General features: G+C 46.3%; 1 protein-coding gene and 1 non-coding gene across 4 annotated transcripts in view; both read left to right on the forward strand.

Moving 5' to 3' along the window:
* Nucleotides 1-839: 839 nt before the first annotated feature.
* The window catches only part of IARS1 (isoleucyl-tRNA synthetase 1), a 111,525-nt gene continuing 99,725 nt past the window's right edge, over nucleotides 840-12,639 (forward strand). Inside the window, exons 1-5 of one of the 3 annotated variants that reach the window (XM_068420002.1) lie at nucleotides 840-967; nucleotides 7,079-7,169; nucleotides 9,859-9,983; nucleotides 10,528-10,684; nucleotides 11,170-11,289. In XM_068420002.1, the coding sequence (XP_068276103.1) occupies nucleotides 9,865-9,983; nucleotides 10,528-10,684; nucleotides 11,170-11,289 (396 nt within the window). In that variant the 5' untranslated portion in view covers nucleotides 840-967; nucleotides 7,079-7,169; nucleotides 9,859-9,864. Of the gene's footprint in view, nucleotides 968-1,043; nucleotides 1,059-4,540; nucleotides 4,616-7,078; nucleotides 7,170-9,858; nucleotides 9,984-10,527; nucleotides 10,685-11,169; nucleotides 11,290-12,639 lie in introns of those variants that run through there. The other 2 variants (XM_068420003.1, XM_068420001.1) reach the window with 2 other exon arrangements.
* Nucleotides 7,802-7,936, forward strand: LOC137674573 (small nucleolar RNA SNORA84). Its single transcript, XR_011049835.1, has one exon. It is a non-coding gene; the product is annotated as a small nucleolar RNA SNORA84 (small nucleolar RNA).

Here is a 12,639-nt window from a genome sequence, read left to right on the forward strand (position 1 = left end):
GTTGGTGTTGCGGGGCGCCCGCATGCCCGGCGCCCGCTGGCCCAGGATATTGACGGGCCGCAGGGAGAGCAGCACCCGCGGCCGCCCGGGCCGGTGGCAGCGGCGGAAGGCGCGGCAGTGCTGCTGCTGCTGGGAGTGCTGGTAGTGGCTGTGCGTGCGGCTGCCCAGCAGCTTCCGCGAAACGCCGGGGTGCCTCCCGCGTCGCCCGGGGGGCCAGCGCGACCGGCTGCCGCCCCGCCGGGGCTCGCCGCCCTTCAGCGGCGGCGAGAAAGCGTCTCCCGCTGCCCCTCCGCCGCGGGCGGGCTCCCAGGGCGGGCGCCGCGCTCCGCCGCCGTACACCATCAGCTCCGCGCGTCGCAGCATCGCGGCCCCGTCGCTCTCACATGCTCCTCGCCGCCGGGAGAGCTGCCGGGACACCCCCGCCGAGCAAGTCCAGCGCCGTCGCCTCCCCGCTGCGCCTTCTCCCCCTTCGCCCTGGGCTGAGCTGCCGGTTCCCAAGAGCCCTGCGGCGTCCCCGCTCGCGGGGGCCTCCCCGGGCGCCTCTACCTTTTCACGATCCGCTCAGTTTTTTTCTTGAGCGGAGCCCGTTTACAGCGCATAGCCTGGCTGAAGGGCTGCGGGCTGGGGGGCAGCTTGACTGGCTCCAAGCCGCCGCCTCGGAAAGATGGTCTCGCCTACTCCCCTGTCGGCCGCTACCGGGCTGTCAGCGCTGTGCCGGGGAACAGCGGGCCGGGGCAAGGCCCAGGAGGGGAGCGACCGAGGGGAGGGTGGGGGGAAGGCGCTGAGCCGCACTCACTGCACACCCCGAACGCCGCCCGCCGCCCCACACCGACTAGCTGTGCGCACCCCGACACCCCCTATTTATAGAGACAGGAGCAGTCCAACTACCGCAGCGCCGCGGAGGGGGGAGGGCGCACGGCCGATCCTGAGCAAGCCCATCCTCGCCAAACGTCGCCCACTGTTCCCGGTAAGCGCGTGAGCTCTGCGCCACGATGAGCCGCGCCGGGCCGCGCGCTTGTGTCTCCCGCGTTAATCCCGGGATCGTTCCCCCCCGTCCGGTGCGTTTTGGTTTGGCTCAGCGCTTCGACAGCGTTATTTTGTTCATCTCCTATTCACGAACACCTTCTGCGCTCAGTTCCCCGCGCAAGCGCGCTTGTCCTCCTACCCGGTGCAGTGGCAGTACGTGAACTGCTTAAGCCGCCTGTGAGGCAGAGAGCGGTGTTGGAGGTGGGCGGGAGTAATGGCTGCGGGGAGAGTCGGTGCTTAGCGAGGGTACAGGGGGAATAAGGGGCGCCCCGAGCGCCTGGCGCCGCCGGCAGCGGTCTGGGGCCCGTGAAGGAGCGCTGGAAAGCCGCGGCGCTCTGTGCCAGCGCCTCCTGACCCCCCTTCCCCCGTAACTTCTGCCTGGGGCCGGCCCCCCCCCCGGGAACGGTGGTCTGCCCGCTCGTAGCCCACAAAATGGTGCCCGTGCCTGAGGGAGGGGTGACCGCGCCTTCCCCCCCTCCAACACGCGGAGAGAGGAGGCCTCCACCGCCGTGATGGCGAGGACGGGCCCAGCGGGCCCCCCCACGCCTCGGGGGCGGGGAAGGGGACACGCTGCGCTGGGGTTTCTCTCTGGTCTGTCCCGCAACAGCGACGGGGCGGAGGGGGGGCGCCATCGGAGGGGCGGCGGGCCCGGCCCCCACCCCGCGGCAGCCGCCCCCATGGAGGCGCGGGGCGGGCGGGGCTGCGGCCTGGCCGAGGCCCGGGCGCGGCCTGTACCGGAGAGAGGAGTCAGGGCGTGAGGAGGTTTGAGGTGGCATTTAGCTAGAGGGGAGCGGGGAGAAGGAGGGGAGTCCCCTCTTGAGGCTTTCTGGGGTTTGCTTTGTTCCCTTTACCCTTTCTAGATGAATCGGTGCTTTTTACACAGTATTTTGTGAAAAATGAGAGCAGAGACATTCTTACAGTTTGGGGACTATCCCAGGTATTCGTGCTGGGCCTTGATCCCTCTGCTACAAATTTCCCCTGGTTTTAAAAGGTGTTTTTTTTGGCTGTGTGTGTAACTACTGCACCACTAAGATGACAGTGATTTCCCTATTTGCCCCTTCATTATGGTCAATTTGCTTATGAAAAATTAGCTCAGTCTTGTGGCCCCAATGGTTTCAGTTGAAGGCCATGCATAAGTAAGGACAGCAGGCTTGCACGTAGATAACCGTTTATTATTATTTACTAATGAAGGGCAAAGAAGTACAACATATAGAGGGGGGAACAAGGTGAAAATCTGGACGTGTGGTAACTGGAGAGTCGATAGTTAACAACAAATTGTCAACATTTGTCTCTATTTCATTGCTTCATGTATGTATTTTTAAGCCACTTTTTTTTTTTAAATTCCACTCAGGAATAATATGGTCTTCCATTTTAAAGTCAACTGGCCTTGTCACCTATATGTTTTACAAACTAAAGTCTAAAATTGAAAGAGTTGGCACTGGAGCAAGCACAAGTTATAGCTGTCTAAAAAAAAAAAATGCAGCCTCTGAAGGAATGTGGGGGAGGCTGCAGTGTTTTCAAATTTGATAAAGTGTATGTTTATAAAGAAATAGCTCATGATGTGGTCTGAACCTGTTGGGGACTTTTTTTCAAGTAAGCTTACACTACTTGGGGGAAAAAAGTTCAAACTAAATTAACAGAAGCCACTGTTAAATGAAATTAAAGGCTTCCTGAAAGTAATATCCACCTGTCTGTATAGCAAAGAAAGCTATAGAAAGGTATAGAAAAGGTCCATAATGCCCAGATGAGTAAAATCTCTGAATTAGTTATTCTTTTCTGCATTTTATTCCTCTTTTACCTACCTGTCTTCAATCTTGAATCACACTTACCTCATTTTCTTCAAAAAAACCCAACAGAAACTCCAAAACGTGACCAAAAAAAAAACCACGCTCAGTTGAAGGAACACTGCATCAGGTGGTAGAATCCAAGTCCTCCTCCTTTTAGCTCTGAGTTGCCACAGGCCTTTTCATAGCTTCTAGATGCGTTAGAAAGCAGTATGGGCTAAACAGATTTCTGCCACTTCCCACTTCCCTCCTGGGTACTGTGAACATCCCAGATCCACACAGGCAGGAATCATGTTTATGCTGGAGACTCCCTCCTGGCAAGCACCATGCACTCAGTCTTTCCCTGTCCTGCTGGTCCATCCTGCTTAGTCTGGCTTCAGTTCACATTTTCTGTGTTGCTTCTCCAAGTTTCATGCAGATGGAGTTCCCCTTTTAGCTATTCTAGAGCAACGTACGAAATTCTGTGTAGAAAATAGTCTTGTGCTTCTTTGTGCGGGTGAGGATTCCATTTAACGTGACACGCTGCGCATCTGGATGTGTCCCTCGTCCGCAGACGGAGCCACTGCCCTGTACAGACCAGTGAGTTGATCTTGGACCTAGTCCTGAAAATCAAAATCAAAAGCTAGCTTTTACTGATTACCTACATTTGTATAAGTGTGGAAATTTTAAGAGCAATTGAAAAATCATTACATGGAGGCAGCTGAACTGTTCGGGCCATTATTGATCTGAACTTCATCCCCACGATCTGTTTTGATAGGGGTTCACGCGTGCAGAGGTGCTGTCTAGAAAGAGTATCTGTCTCCTTCCATCGCTTCCCTGGATTCAGTTCCATTTCTCACTGTCGAGAGCCTTTCCACAGCTGTTTTCAGCGTAACTGGAAGGAAATGTTTTGTAATTCCCAGTGCTATGGTTGTCAGCCAGCGATAATATTTTTTCACATGCCTAAGTTTCCTTTGACATCTGGGAACCCATCTACCAGTTTATTTTGTTCTAGTTGGAAGTGCAGCAGTAGAGGGAGGGAATTCTGTTGTATTTACGGTCTTAAGAACTGGTATCTTGACAAATTTAAGAGTATTCTTTTAATGGCGGCAAGTTCAAGCTTCCGAGATGCGTGTTTGGTGGAGGCTGGGGAGACGCCCTCGGTCTCCGGTTCCTGAAGGCAGCCCAGCAAAGCCCCTGCCCGGGATGTCGCTCCGAGCAGAGGGCTCGGGCTGGGGGCTCACTGCTGAAGTCCCTCCTGAACTCCGGGTTTATTTCACTCGTAGGATTTTGGAGGTTTTTTGTGTGTGCGAGGGGAAATCTGTGGCCGAGGGGAAACGTTTTCACTTTGTGTTCCGAACCCCGGAACACCACAGCGGGTCGTCCATTGTCTGGGGGCCACCAGCCCCGCAGCCGCCTCAGCCGGCGTACACACGCGGCGGTGGGAGCCGCTGGACGTTTTACCTTCCGAAAGACAGGCCAGCCATCGAGGCCGGAGCGGGATTGACCCTCCCCGGCCGAACGCGGCCGCCGCCGCACCCCCCCGCACGGCGGGAGCTGCCGCCCCTCCCGCCGGAGGCCCCGCCCCCGGCCTGCCCCGGCCAATGAGAAGGCGCAGGGTGGAGGGCGGGGAGGGTTTCCCGGTCTGCCCCGCGCCGCCGTGACCTGGCGTTTCCAGGGGAGCGGCGCGCCCAATGGGAGGCCGCCTTATTGCCCCTTGAGTGTACCGCGCGCTGACTGGCTGCCGCTGCCGGGTGTGCCCGCCGGTGCTTCCTGTCATGCTTTCCCGTGCGCGGTTGCATCATTGCGGGACGGGCGGCGCTGAGGTGAGCGGCGGCGGGGCCCAGCCCTCGGGGCCGCTCTCCCGAGCCCCCGCCTTCCCCTTGCGTCCCCCGCCGGCCGAGGGGGAGTGTCAGTGAGGCGGGGGTCGGCTCAGAGGCCTGAGGGAGGGGCGGCGCCGGGGCCCAAGGGGCGTTGCGGGGTTTTCGAGGGCGCTTCGTGCGGGCGCCGGGGCCGGGCGGCGCCTTTTAGGGTGTCACAGAAAGCCCGAGGCTCGTACGCTGGGTGCCGGTCCCGCTGGCTGCCTGCCCCGCTCCTGCCCCGCGCCGCTCAGCGGCGGGTCGCCTGGCGCAGTTAGTGCCTGTCCTGTCACCGCCCGGAGCCTTGGACCGCGTTAACGGGGAGGCGACCGGGCTGGCTGCTCCACTGCTGGGCTTTGACGTTATTAGGGCCTTTTCAGGCGTTCGAGCTAATGTATTCTGTATCTACAATGTTACGTTTATGTGTAAGATAGTTTACTCTGAGACTTCCTTGGGTACTATGCAGGTTCTTTGCTTTTTCTAGAATTTAGTGATTACTTAAAATAGGTCCTTATTAAAGGTTAACCAGTTTCCTTATTGCAGAGTTTAATACCCATCAAGGCTTAATTTGATTAATTACTTGAACGAAGAACCTAAGGTGCCTTGCAATGTGTAATATGTCTTAAGCAGTCCACATCAGCATGCTTTTAATAGAGGGGAAATTTTTGAGGAAGGCACACTTGATTAGTGTAGCTGGGATGGATTTGATATCTCTATCTTCAGCAAATGTTGGCTCTGCCACACCCCAGGAGCCTTCTGGAAACTGAAGACAGCATATTTTTTCAGTTTTGTTGGTGACATGCTTAGGAAGCGACTGTCAGGTAATAGCAGAATTTAGTTGGCACATAACAGCAGTGTTTGCTTACTCAACTGACAGTTTCTGATTTTTTTTTAAAATACATAGTTTGAAGTTATTTCAAAATAACCTAGATTTTTTTTTTTTGCACAATAACAAATTTTACACTTTTAAGCAAGGTAGTATGAAGACAACAAAAAAATTTGCTCAAGATAGCGTAAGATATAGGGTAAAACTGAGTTCTTGCATAGTATGAAATATATTTGTGTCTAAACATAGTATTAATTTATGAGTCCGCTCACTGTTTAGCAATCTTTTAGTTGGCTTTTCAGCATAACAAGAAACACTCCTTGCTGGGGGACAGATGGGCTATAGTCCATCTTGGGGACTGTTTCATTCTTGAGTGATATGTTGAGATTAATTCATCTTGACACACCTTCCCTAACCCATCCTCAAGTATCAGGCTCAGCTTCATTTACCTGTTTAGAAATTAGAAACTGTCACTTCCTAGTTTCCCAGTTTACTTTTCTGATCTGCTCACTTTGGGGCATATTTTACAGTAAGAAGAGTCTGTGACTCCTCAGTTTCGTGACCCATCAAATAGAACAGTGGAATGAGGAGGCCATTATCAGTCTACTATGAATAAGGTGTAAATATAAATTTTCTATGTTGCTGTCAAACCCAAAACTTTTGTGAAGAAAACCATGTTTTTAATTCTTTCCTAAAGTAATTACACTTATAAATTGCAGCATTAGGGAGACTGGCCACAAGGGTGGCAACTTTATGTCCTTTTGGAGAAGAGAACTGGTTGCTCAAATTTTTTTTTGCTAGTTAGAGTAGGATGTGATTATTCCGTTTAGAAAGAGGTTTTAAAGGTAGATGTACATGATTGGTTTGGTTTTTTTTCCACCTGTTCTCAGGTCTTTGATTAATGTTGCAGTTTTATTCCCTGTATAAGGCATTAGCATAAGGTTTTCAGAAGCAACCTTTGTTCTGTAGCTTAGCATTCTGTTCCCATCCATCCTTCCTTTTATTGTAGACTTGATTGTTTCTACCTGTTCTAGAAACGAATGCTTTTGATTATCAGATGAACAGTCTAGAATAGTTACCCCAGAAATTGCCTTGCATTAAAGCTCAGTACCTAACAAGGCAGAAATGGGGAGCCTAGGTCTGTGTGTATGTAAAATAATGCATTGTTTAACTTTGGGGAAAGCATCTGCAGATGGAGAAAGGAGGCTCCTCCTAATCTCTGGAGGGAAGTTTGTGCTTAGGTCTCTTGTATAGAATAGTTTGTGGGAGAAGGTGACTGAAATAAGGATGAGAGACTGATCATAAACCCCTTGAAACTAGGAGACCTTTTGTGCACTTTTAGATCATACTGGTTCTTAATCTTTTCAGTTTCTCAGTCAACAAAATGAGCAATATCTTGAAATCCACTTTTTTTTACTCATCTATCTATATGTGATATATGTTAAGTCCAACGCATTTCTGAAATTCTAATTCACTTCATTCATAGTGGCATTTTTATTGAATTTTTGTTGGAAAATTAAATATTTATCTTTTAAATCTTAATATGCAAAAAACCATTCTAACTTGCTTTTATGGTTTTAATACTTGTTTTTTTTTTCTTCTAGATAAGAAGCCCAGCATAAGCTTGAGACAACTGTAGTACAATCTACAAACCTTGACGCCTGTCCTATTGAATGTTATTATCTTTTAGAAAAAGTGAGTGTACTTCCAAAAAACAAGTTCCCCAGTGGTGCATTGTCTTAAACTTTTACACTTTTTGTCAGCAGAAAATAAACAGAGAAACAAGAGGACAAAAAACCCCTTGTGTTTACTAATCTGTATGTAAATTTGGAGTCTTGTCCAAAAGTGTTGTTTTATTAGATGCACTTGTATAATGATGTGTGTAACATCGTTGGTGATGTTTTCACTCAGTCTGTGTTCAAAGTAATGAGTTGTCCTTGATTTTTTTTCTGATTTAAAATACCTAGATTGCTTATAGTAATGGAACTTTTTTTGCTGTGGGTATACGGAATTATTCATATCTTTGTCTATAAACTGATTATGCTTTTCCTGAACACAGAAGTCTTCAGTTTTTGCTCAGCTGAGGTTGAGCCGTAGATAGATTTTAAATGTGGTTTGTCTTCAGTTTTTGCTCAGCTGAGGTTGAGCCGTAGATAGATTTTAAATGTGGTTTGTCTTTTAAGTCAATGTGTTTAAAATTCTGTTCTGTAACTTGAAAAATCTGACCTGTAGTGACTGTTACATTTTAACTCTCATGGTATTTTTTTTCCTAAATCTGACATAATAAACTTTTCTTGTAATATTGATAAGAGTGTGTATGAGTTTGTGCCCTGTGGTTACTGAACACTGGTTTGCGCTTACAGTGCTTCAGTTGGTAGAAATGGGCCAAAAGTGATACTGTGATTTACGCGTGGAGCCTGTGATACGTGAGCAGCTTCCATAGCCCGGCCACAGTTACAGACCAAATCTTAAACATATATTTAATTTGTTAGATTATAAGCACTTGGCAGCTGGGCCAGTTGCCCAGACCTTTGCAGTTATCATTAAATTGTGAAGGCTGAGCTTGATCTAAGTAAAATGTGCAGATCCCTGGTCCTCAAGTCAACCGGCTTGTAGGAAATAAGCTTTAAAGCTCAATTATTTTATCATCTCCATTGTCTATGGCACTGTGATCTTGGGGCTGTGATCAAACTACTGAGAAATGGCATGGCCTAATTAGTGCTTTGTCGAGTGCTTTGAGATATGATGATGAAAACTCTTGTACAAGTTGCATGTACTGTAACTTACTGTGCTAAGACTAGTTATTACCTTTTTAAGAATACATCCAGGCCATGTCCGTGTGTTCCTTGTCAGCTCGTGATTTCCCCTCCAGCTGCTGTGTTGCCTGTGTACCAGGTTGTGGGTTTCTCAATGAATTTGTCTTATTTGATAATTTGGGTTTATTAGTGTGGCGAATGATCGGTCATTAATACAGAAAGATTGAATGGTGGAATTTGTCTGTAGGTTTCATTTTGGGGCACATTTTTTTAATATGGGTTCAAGCATTGAGCTAGCAATTTCTGTGGTGTTCTGGATTTCATTTAAGTAAATGTTTTGGAACTTTAGTGCTACCAAGCAGCACGTCAGCTGTAACTTGAAGTGAGGTCTTCATGCGTTTGCATTTGTTGCTGCTTATGGTTGCTATTTGACAAACCTGAGAAAATCAGAAGACTCAGGCCTTGTGCTATTGCTTGTAATTCTACAACGCGAAGCGAAACTCTAGGCTAACACAGTGTTCACCTTGTTCTGGTGCCAAGGAGCAGCAGCACTAAAGTTAGAGGTGGGAGAGCCTGTTCATCTCTGCAGTCATCTATTATAACCTTCAGAATTAGTTTTCTTCTGTTATGGAACTCCTTTCTTAAATATCCTTATTCCACAGAGCTTTTGCTTAGTGCTTGCTGTAGCATTTTGTTGAAATTTGAGTTTTGGCAGCAGGTCTGAAACACCAGGCAGCCCTGTTGTCTGTTTCTAATGAGAATTCTCTTCTCTGTGTTGCGAAGAAGGCTTGTAGTGATTTTCATTGACTTACGCAGGAGTGAAGAATGGATTTGGGCTCTGGTGGCCATTTCAAAACCCACCAAATAAAACAGACCTTCAGGAAATGGCCAGCAAGAAGTAGTCTCTTGTGGCTTAGTTCTGACATACTTGTAAAAATGAAAAAAAAAAAAATCTAGTAGTTTTGCCAGTTCTCTGAAAGTTAGATATTTTACAAGATGCATGGCTGAGGTCTCTGAGCTTTTTTCCCTGTCTGCTTGTTCAAATTCTTGTCCACATGTTCATCTTTCATTGCAGTGTGTTTCAGCTATGCTATCTGAAGTCTAGCTGGATTTAGGTGCACCTGAGAATGATGGCCTAGCTAGATGGAAAAATGCTAGTTTAAGCCTTTAAATGGTAGGGATAGGTGTACAGTGAAAAGGAGCCTCTTTTTCACTAATTTATTTAGTTCCCTGCACTTAAAGTCAGTCTCACTAGTTCACAAACTGATGCTGAAAGGTCAGTTTGGACACAGAAGCTTTTCCTAAAAAAACCCCAAAATTGCAGCCAAAAAATAATTCGCCCTTTGACTGTTTTCTATAGGAAACAAAAATAAAAGCATAATAAAAAACGAATGACAGTGGTTGAGTGAATCGAGAATCCTTTTCCTGTTACAAAAGTTCAGTGCTAGTCTGTCAAAATTATTAGGCTTTTTGTAGAATATAGTGCTTGCTTTTATGTCTACACTTCGAAAAACTGAGGTGTGGTTTGGTGATACAGATTTGTAAGACAATAAATTGTATTTGTGAAGTCGTTTTTTTCTTGCTTCTGTTTAAGATGTATTTTCTTTTCTCTGCTTGGTTGTTGCTAGGAAATAATGGTTCAACAAGTTCCAGAAAATGTAACTTTTCCAAATGAGGAAGAGAAGATATTGGAACTCTGGAAAAATCTTAATTGTTTCCAGGAATGCCTAAAGCAATCAAAGAATAGACCTAGGTAAGAACCTGCCAAAAGCTGTAGCAACTGTGTGTGACAATGCAAGGCTGGCTTAGCTGTAATTACCTTTTTTTTCTTTTGGTTGTCTCGGTTCTGTTAACAACAGCTGCTCCCTTTGCAGATAGCAGTCTTGGCTAATGTTGCTGTCATGTCAGTTACTGTTTATATTTCACCTTGTGAAGAATAAACAGTGTACAAACAGTAGTAGTAAATCTGTAATATCCTGCTTGGGGGGTTTATAAAAGAAATCTGCAGGTAAGCAAGGACAGCTCCTTCCTGTGTCGGCCAGCTGTGGAGCAGCGTGCTGGTACTTTCAGTAGTTAATCTTGGTAGAACTGGCAATCAGTAGGAACGGAATGAGTTGAAATGTTCCCTTTAGTCCCACTGTCAACACAATACCTGTGCTGACTGATAACAGAAGAGGAAGAAATTGATGTTGTCCTAATAAGACATATGTATGCATAAGCATACAGGTGTACTTGTGCTGTTTGAAGATTTGATGGTCTTTTTTTGATGTAATTAAGAATGTTGTCTCGTGTTGTAGGTTTAACTTCTACGATGGCCCTCCATTTGCTACTGGGCTTCCACACTATGGCCATATTCTTGCAGGAACCATTAAAGACATAGTAACCAGATTTGCTCATCAGAGTGGTTTTCATGTTGACAGAAGATTTGGCTGGGATTGCCATGGCTTACCTGTGGTATGTATAACAAATCTGCCTACAGATATTTCTGTTGGTTCCTCTTTCCATGTTGTTACCTGCTTATCAGGCATGCTTCTATTGCTCTTATGCCTGGCTTTGCTGTGAAGAGAGAAATGGAAGTTCTTTGTCCAGTGTGTTGCTCTGGCTTTTGTGTGTGTGGTGATTTCAGGTGCTTCCTGCTGGTCACCTGCCCTTCACCAGGCACTCTGTTCATTACTATAAACATGTATTTACTTGGTAAGTATTTCAGAAAGTTTTTTTTTTTTCTTTTTCTAAAGAGAGTAAGGAAACAGTCACACCAGGGTTATCTTTTGAAGTATCTGCTTAGTTCAGGTGCAATACTCATGAAATCTCAAAAGGATAAGGGAGGCCCTTTAGCCTCATTAGAATGCATAGAACATAAAAAAAAATATCCAGAGAAATCCGGAAAGCTTTAGATGACACTGTGTTTTTTTTTGTCTGTTTGTTTTCAATGCACCCAGGAATATGAGATTGACAAGGCCTTAGGCATTAAAGGGCCAGAGGATGTGGCAAAGATGGGGATTAAAGAATACAACAACCAGTGCAGAGGAATTGTGATGAGATACTCGAAAGAATGGGAGGTAAGTAAAGACTCAGTGCATATTCTGATGTTTGTTTCTAATTGTATGTGAGCAGAAGTTTTTCAGCTGGGGTGAACTTCATCCTTCTGTATATTTGATAATGTGCATAAGTCTCATGTCTTTAGCTACGGTGTTTCTTAGTGGTGATCCTGAAAGGGGAACAAAAAGAGCAACATTGTGGCTCAGAACACAGAGCCTGCTGTGATGTAAAGACAATCACAGAATTCACAGAAAGAGAAGGTTACTTTAAGGTAACCTGCACCTCAAAGTGTCTAAATAGGTACATTGGACAAGTTATCTCTTTCTTTGTGTCTTCTCTTGTATAGAAAAATGAAGGTAAGATCTGACTTAGGTTTTCAAATGGAACCAATAAAGGAAATGCATGTTAACCTCCCTGCTTTTCTGCCCCCTCACTTTTCAGTCTTTTCATTGCCAGAGTGGGATTATAGCTTGTATTTCTGGAACAGCAGAAGTTCTAGCGTCTGATTTTGTGTCCGAATAGGTGTGGGTAAACTCTCAGTCTTCCAAGAGAATATCGGTCTAAACTTTGCATCCCATGAATATAGTGACAGGGAGAGCATTGGTCTGTGCAGACTCTTGAGGCTGGAGAGCTGTTCCAAGTAGATGGGTTAGATATTTTCTTAAGAGATGCACAGTTTTTTTTCTAGCTCTGAATAATATTCATCCTGTGCATAGAACCTCATGGTCCTCATTTTTGTCCTTACCAGTGTGGCCAGAATAAAGTCCATTTAGCCCAGTACTTTGTATTTGCTGTCAGTCTGATATATCTGTGAAGAGAGGACTCTTTCTATGGCTTTCTGGAGCTGAGGAGTGGCCTAGGTGCTTTCCTAGCTATGCCACTACACTACAGTGACAGCATGCAATAGCAAGTGTGAAAGGAAGAATGGACGATCAGGCCATGTTTTTTCCGCCTTTGTGGCACAAGACCTTCCTAGGCTAAGGGATTTGTAATTTTTTTTTCCCTAGTTTATAATCCCTAATAGATTTTTCCCCTCATTAATTTGTCTAGCTCCATTTTGAATCTAGGTATACTGATGGCCTCTAAACAGTCTGTATCAAGGCATTCCTATACATATTTTGAAAAACTGTCGTTCTTCTATAACATGGTTTCCAGTAAACCTTTATCTTCACCATCAGTTATTTCTTTTTCTAGGCAGCATAGTCGTAGTTCTTTAGTTTTCCCTCATGCAGAAGCTATTCTACCTCATCACAATCCTCTGTATGTTCTCTAGTCCTGCTATATTCCTTTTGATTGAAATAGCAATTTCTTACTTGAGTATCACTTGCCTCTTGCCCTTGGGAGCATTTTGAAGTTATGGCCAATATCCA

Source organism: Nyctibius grandis, chromosome 29 (assembly GCF_013368605.1).
Source record: "Nyctibius grandis isolate bNycGra1 chromosome 29, bNycGra1.pri, whole genome shotgun sequence".
NCBI lineage: Eukaryota > Metazoa > Chordata > Aves > Nyctibiiformes > Nyctibiidae > Nyctibius > Nyctibius grandis.